At 55.3% G+C, this 7283-nt stretch overlaps 2 protein-coding genes across 2 annotated transcripts; both read right to left on the minus strand.

The window, feature by feature from the left end:
- Positions 1–332: 332 nt before the first annotated feature.
- On the minus strand, positions 333–1748 carry PFLUO_LOCUS9270 (uncharacterized protein; the record flags this gene model as incomplete). The annotated part of the gene is made up of 1 exon (XM_073787080.1): positions 333–1748. The coding sequence occupies one exon, from the start codon at positions 1746–1748 to the stop codon at positions 333–335; it is 1416 nt and encodes a 471-aa protein (XP_073643271.1).
- A 1631-nt stretch (positions 1749–3379) lies between these two features.
- Positions 3380–5206, minus strand: PFLUO_LOCUS9271 (m-phase inducer phosphatase; the record flags this gene model as incomplete). Its single annotated transcript, XM_073787081.1, has 4 exons — positions 3380–4496; positions 4555–4774; positions 4834–4901; positions 4962–5206. The coding sequence occupies 4 exons, from the start codon at positions 5204–5206 to the stop codon at positions 3380–3382; spliced, it is 1650 nt and encodes a 549-aa protein (XP_073643272.1).
- Between the last annotated feature and the right edge of the window lie 2077 nt (positions 5207–7283).

Below are 7283 nucleotides of genomic sequence, written 5' to 3' on the forward strand. Positions count from 1 at the left end.
TTCAGTTCTACCAAGAAAGACTTCAAGAAAATCGACATATGCAGCAGAGTCCCAACAATCCATTTAACTATACACAAGGACAAGGACAAGGCAAGAAAGATAGATCATCATCAGATGGGGATCATCACAGAAGGAAGAATAAAGGCGCAAGAAATGAATGATAAAGTGACTTGCTCAAGTAAAGTTCAGCTGCGCCTAGAAGATGATAGTATGTATGGTAAGAGACACACACAAGGTAAGTCAAATCATGGTATCAGAAATAAAAATAAAACTACTCTCTTTGTCCAAAGAGCCCCTCATGGATTTCAAAAAACAGAAGTAAACATCTCAGATTAGACATTGCGGTATGAGCCCGGTGGAGCATTCCGGCCACTCTGCAGCACAGTCGGGGTTCTGTTCGGCGGGGTCTCCGTCGAGGCGGCATTATACGCCGTGTACTGCTGAGAGGGCGGAGAGGGCAGAGGGCCGGACGGGGGCGGCGAAGGCGAAGGGAGATTGGGGGACATGCCTCTGTACGGCGCTGCTGGCTGGGAGGTGTAGGTGGGCGGGTACTGGCTCGCGCCGCCGATGGACGGAGGAGCCGTGTGTCCCGGGCCGCCCATCTCCGAGAAGGGCGTGTAGGACATTGGCACGGGGCTGTATGTTGTTGGTGGTTTGTAGGCGCCCACGGGCGAGGGGGAGGACACGGCGTGGGGGGCTGTAATAGCGTGGAATTGGCCGTCATTACCGCCGTTATTGTAGTCGTCGTACGGCTGGTTGTGGTACGACTGCTGTTGCTGCTGCTGGGTGTCGTAAGGGTTGCGGTGCATGGCGCCATTGACCGGCGATGGCATGTCACCTGGGGATCGGGGTCCGTAAGGATCTTGCTGCCCGCCGAAGGCGGCATTCGGGCCAGGCGAGGGACGTCTGTAGGGATCTTGCTGCCCGCCGAATGCGGCATTCGGGCCAGGCGAGGGACGTCTATAGGGATCTTGCTGTCCGGGGAATGCGCCATTCAAACCGGGCGAGCGTCGTCCGTATGGATCGACGGCTGCGGGGGGAGACATGACTCCCGGCGAACGACGGCCGTAGGGATCTTGCTGGCCGCCATATGCAGCTGCGGGGCCGGGCGAGCGGCGACCGTAGGGGTCATTGGGGCCGTATCCTCTGTAGACGGACGACTCGCCTGGGTTGGTGGCGAGGGGAGGCGGGAAATCCGCGTACGCGACACTAGGCGACACTGAGCCCTTACGGTCCGGACCGTGGCCCAGCGGGTTCAACGGCTCCATCTCGACCTCATCAGCGTTGGCGTTGGGATCCTCCACGTGCTTCTCGACGGCGTTGTCCCAAGTCGGCATGGCGGGCAGAGAATCCTCATCGACCCTCGCAGACGGCTTGGAACTATCGAACCGCGCAGTCTGCACCTGGCCGCGGTACGCAGGCGGGGCAGGAGAGGGCTGGTAGGTCGGGTTTGCGCTCGGCGGCGGAGGCTGATGCAGCGGAGCATCGTCGTAGTATTTGGGCTGCTTGTTTCTGCGCCGGCCGGAGGGACAGCAGCAGCCGCAGCAGGCGGTGCAGCATCGGTAGCCACAGCAGAGACAATTGATCACGCAGCCCAGGATGCACAGAATAATCACCGAGCCGACGATGATGCCCACGATGACGGGCCACTTGCAGTAGGTCTTGGACATGCACGTGTCCCAGCTGGACACCGAGGAGAAATCGCTGGAAATATCCCGGGCCCATAATGGCCGAAGTGTTGGACTCATTGTGGCAGCTTGATTGGAAGTGTAGATTTTTCGCAGAGATTCGTAGAGGGTTTGCGACACCGCGGTTCACATCCCTTCCTCACGATCGCGACAAGTTCTAATCTTTCCCGTACCAATCCAGCAGGCGAGGGAACGGGGTGAAAACGAGTGTACAGTAAAAATTTCCTGGAGAATATGAAGGACTGAAAAAGTCGACGACAAGTGAGGTTCAACGAAAGAAGTACGGTATCAAGACCTCGGCTTATCCCGATAGGCTGGGCGGACTCAGGCAGCAGGATAGCCACTCTTGGACTAGGAAGGCTGAGTCGGAAAGCGAGGCAGTGCCTGGTGCCAGAAATAACCACAAGACAGAGCGAAGAACGAGAGACAAGAACCACAAATAAATCAGGCAGGCAGACAAGCAGAATCAGGCCAGCCCTGCTGCGACTCGGGAGTTGACAGGAGAGAAAAGAAGCTGAAACACAGAGGGGGCGCCCACACACGGGGCCTATCAGGAGGGGCGGGTCACGTGCCGTGTCCATCTTCATTTCGGCTGGAGAGTGAGAAGTATACGAAAATACGAGGGACCAGATTGGATAGAATAGAAGTATCATTCTGCTCACAAAGGGAAGCGTGTCTGCACTCCGTCCAGCTCAGCCCATTAAACTAACTTCCCTTCTTCGTGTGCTTATGTACAGCTGCAAATGTCCGTCGCGATGCATGCAAATTACATCCTCCGGGCGGGCCGGATGCCTCAATGACTCCAGTGTCCAAATCAAACATTAACGCCGACAGGCGACAAATGCAGCATGCTGGTGATGGTAGTAGTTCCCCGCGCAATACAGTAGCGTGCGGCAGGGTAACGTGGTCTGTACAGGGGAAGGGCGAAAACGGTGGGATTAAAGGGCGGTAAATGCGAAACCCAGGGGTGAGGGTGAGAGTGAGAGAAAAGGAAGATGCCAGAGAGTCGAGGGCAGAATGTGGGGGGAATTATTCGAATTCATCGTGGGCGATTCGGTCGTGGCGAAGCCCAGAAGAGAAGTGGAAAGAAGAGCCGCTGGGCAATAAGCCCGAAAAGTCATGCGGGTTTTGGAATCGGAATCAAACAAGGTCGTAGACATAGGAAACGAAAAAGTCTCGAGGTCGGAAACTGGGTCATCAAAAGGGTGTGTCCCGCTGTCGGTCATTCAAACAGAAGATGTGGCGAGGGCGATGATGGCCACCAAGCGAAGAGAGGCAAAGAAACAAGACACAGGCCCAATCGAGTCAACGGGTCGTTGGTACTCGGCATGAGAGGGAAATGAAGTCGTCAAGGAACGAACGATATCAAAGTCGGATATCAAAAGAGGTTGAAAAAAAAAAGGTATGACACTGTCAATCCAAGCGCGAGGACTTCACGCGCTGAGCAGCTCCAGGCGAGATGGGCGAAAGCGGGCAAGCCGGCGCTAACGCCAAAGGCAATCACTCCCAATGGTTAGGGGTGTCAATTCGTCTAGAATGAGAAGCGAAAAAAAAAATGCGGATGCATCAAACATCCACCCACCAGTGAAGAAGGGGGGAAATGCCACAATCAAAACACCCGCTCCAAAAACATGATAGAAAAAAAGAAACGATTCCGAGGCGCCATAGAGCAACGTCACCAGAGTATCCGGTTAATAAGACAACATCCGGCGGCCTGGAGACCGAGTGGGAACAGGACTTGCGGAAAAGGGAGAGTCCAAGAAGCGGTTTTGCTCATTACTGCCCAATCGGCAGCGACCAGTCGGACTATCCTCCATCTGAGGGGAGTGCTGGCCAAAGGCAAATGTCTGGGCGCGGTTCAGTTTGGATCTTTGCTTGACCTTGCCGAGGCCACGCTCGCACGCGAATTCGTGCTCCTTGGCGCTCATCTCGACGTAGTTCTGCGGGAAGCACAGAGCACGGTGCTCGGCAAAGAACGCACTGTAGCCACCATCCAAGATGTACAGATCCGGGTAAGTGAGATTGGGATACGAGTCCACGTTGACAGCCCGGTCATGGTGACGGATGAACTTGGCCATGATGGGTGCCCGATGCGCCGAGTATTCGCAGTGCAGGATTAAAGCCGTCCGCGGCTTGGCGGCCTGGAACAGCTCGCTGGCCAGCTTCTCCTTGTCGTTGTAGTTCAACGCTCCATTGATGTGGCCACCCTCATATTCGTACTCAAACCGACAGTCAATAACCATGATGTGGTCGAAGTGGTCGTTGAATTTTCCTTCCATAATCTCCAACAGAACACCCTTTTCGATGCGAGGCAGGGAGTCCGCCTTATCCTCGGGGATGAAGTATGGCAGCTTGCAGCTGGGCGAACTCTGGATGTCACTGATGGACTGAAGGGGTGCATTTGTAGGTACCTTGGCCTGTTTTTCTGCCATGACGTCCGCAGGGTGCTCGAACATGCTCAACGAGCGCCGGCACTGCTTGCGGGGTCGCATCAAGGGGTGTGAAGGCTTGCGGATGGAGTTGGGGGCGGGAGAGCCACTACTACGAGCATGCTGAAATGCTGGCCGAAGCCGTGGAGGTGCCAGATAGCTAGACGACTGGTTGCGAGAAGCCGCTCCTTCATGGGGAGGCGAGTCGCCAAACATGTCCTCCAGCGAAGTCGACGTGCTCAGCGAGGTCTTGCCTGCCGCGGTGCCAAATCGAAATGGGGGCGCCTTGCTCTCCGGCGAAGGCTCATTCATCCCCAGCTGGAAGGATTGGGCCTTGCTCCTGGCAAGGCTGGGCCGCGGGAAAGTAGGACGCTTTCGGCTGTAGGTTATGCACAGTTAGGCAAAGGATCCTCTTATTGATCAAGGGGATGTCTTACTCGAAAGGCTCCAGGGCTTCCATAGGCGAATCCAGCAGAGGACTGGCCACAGCCGACGTTACCGGCGACTCCATGGGGGTGCACTCCGGGGTGGGCGACTGCAGTCCGATCTCTGTAGTGATGATGTAGGCAGGTTTGTGCGGCAACGGAGACATTTCCATGACGTCCATAGCGGGAGCCGGTGATGAAGATGGCAGCGGAGGAGTGGTCATGGCATTGTCTATTTATCGTCCTCAATCAATGTGCTGCCTAGCAGTCATATCAAAGAGATGTGCTTACCCCATCCATTGGCTTGTCCAAGCATATTCGAAGTGAACAAAGACCGTCGTGGCGTCGCTAATTGAGGACTAAAGATAGCATCAGCCATTGTCCACCCAATCCCACGAAACACAGGCAGCCACACGCACCTTTGATCAATGTGGAAGTTCTGGGACAAGTCCGCCGCCAAACTGGCCGTCGGAGAGGACCCCCGAATGGGCTTCATGCTGAAGTAATCCGGGCCAGACTTCTTCATGGACAGGTCCTTGAAGTTGAAGCTGTTGGCGGCGAATCCTCCCAACGACGGGTACGAGGTGGGACTATCGGTGCGAAAGTAGTGTCCAAACATGACCGAGGGAGGCTGCATAGCCGCCAACGGAGACGAGTGCTCCATGGTGATGTCGGAGATACAGTTGGGGGCGAATCACCGCTCCCAATGACCAAGCCAACGCTGTTCTACAAGACCGCGTATGTCCCAATCTCAAATTCTTCTGACACCAAGTAGACCAGAACGAACCCCAAGTCCCAGACCCTTCTACCGAAGAGTCTTGATCTCGCCAGGTGACGTCTAAAGGATCATGGCCAGGTCCGGGCGGAGAACAGGGATTGGTGACAGGAGGGGAAGGTCCGGTTCCTCAGGCGCTCACTCTCGCGGGGGGGGCCGAGAGCAAGGAAGGTGGGCGGGAGGCGGAGGGTGAGGTGGGTGGGAGGGAGAGTTGGTGGTGGAGGAAAAAGGGTGGAGGAAGAACGAGGAACTTGGAACACCGCAAGAGGATAGTTAAGAGAAGAATGAGGAGAACATGGAAGAGAAAAGACGTCGTGAAGCTGAAGGGATGGCTGTTGCAATGGCAACGCCCAGTGGGGAGGATCTCCAGATTACATACAATCGTCACGATCCGGTATGGTGGTACACGGTCGTGGTACTATTGAAGGTACCTGCCCGGCCTGCCTTTGCGTAGTAGAGCAGCAAGTACCTTAGCCCTAAATCCTGCCTGCCACCACTCCTGCTTGCCAGCTCCGATCCAGGCATGGATGACCGACTAGTGCCAGTCTCGACTATTGTGCACGCGCTTCCACCAGGGGTTGCAATGCCCACGATGTGGCCGGCCCTCCCCCCTCCCTCCCACCGTTGCCCGGACTCCCTTGCCGCCGTTGCTCACACTACGCGCAGCGCAGCAACGCAAAGCCTATCAGCGGCCGAGCTCGCCATTCTTGTCCGGGCTGACTGAGGATTCCTTCCTTCTTGGCCATGTGCTCGCTGGCCCTTTCATCCATCCCTGGCTGCTCGATTTCTGGGGAAATCAGCGAGGGACTACTTCTGTCTGCAAGCCCTAACTGCCCTACCGGATCCTGTATGTACGTACAGTACATTATGGTAACCACGCACGAACTATAGTTACAAAGAAAGAAGAAAAGAAAAAGAAAAATCCACCGCCTCAGCTCCGGAGCTGGGTCTCGTATCCACCCAAAAGAAAAAATTTGACTCGTTTCACAAACATCCCGTGCCGTCACCAAAGGAACCGGCCACCAGCTCAGCTGAAAAACACAGCGCCCAGATCGGAGCCTAGTAGCCGATTCTCCACTTGGGGGCTCCATCCAGCCCAAAGAAAAAAGTTTCCGTCAGAGGTCTCGGTCTTTTTGCTCATGCGAGTCACTCAAGGGATCAGCCAATGCAAGGTCCTGCTACGAGCAGAGCAAATGACAGCATGCGACAGGGTCCAGTAGTCGCTGCACCGCAGCGTCACTTCATTGAAAAAGCACGGTCCGGCTAGACAGCCAGACCACAATCCTCGGTCCACCCGAACGGGTATCGGGCCAGAAACCATTGAAAAAAATGAATGGAACAGAGCAACTCGGACCTGACGATCCCTCCCTTGGGGAAAAGACTGCCGGTAGAGGGGTCGATAAGGACCAAGGGGAAAATGACTATTTTTCGTTCACGCTCCGGGGCGCCACTGATTGGCCGCAAGGCATGTTCTATTCCTCCTGGATCTCTGCATCGGCAAGAACAAGTCAGTCATACTCCGTTGAGATCCATTCTGTTCATTATGATGATCTCAAGGAGCTGGAGCATTTCTAGAGAATAGCGCCGTCTTCTATCTAGTCGTTCACGTTAACAATGCACTCCGTAGCATCGAGGCATAGATTCCGATCCATTCTTGCGTACTAAGCCCAGCCGGCCGCTCTTTTGAGATCGCAATCGCAGAATAATGCGCCGTTGCCCTTACTTGCATTCCTGCGGATCAAGGGCGGAAGGAAGGCACGTTTCATTATCTCATTATTTGCGATGGAAGGGATGGAGCATCCCTGTCGTCGATGTTTTACCGGGTATTAATTCCTTGCCATCTCCAGAGCACAGAAAGGGGGGGGGGGTTCAGCATGTCGTCTCGGTCTGACCCGAGGCGAGAAACCGAACCAGTTCACAGCCTTTCGTGTCTTTTGTCGACGGGATAAGGGTCTCGTGGTTGAGC

The sequence above is a fragment of the Penicillium psychrofluorescens genome, assembly GCF_964197705.1.
Source record: "Penicillium psychrofluorescens genome assembly, chromosome: 6".
Classification (NCBI taxonomy): domain Eukaryota; kingdom Fungi; phylum Ascomycota; class Eurotiomycetes; order Eurotiales; family Aspergillaceae; genus Penicillium; species Penicillium psychrofluorescens.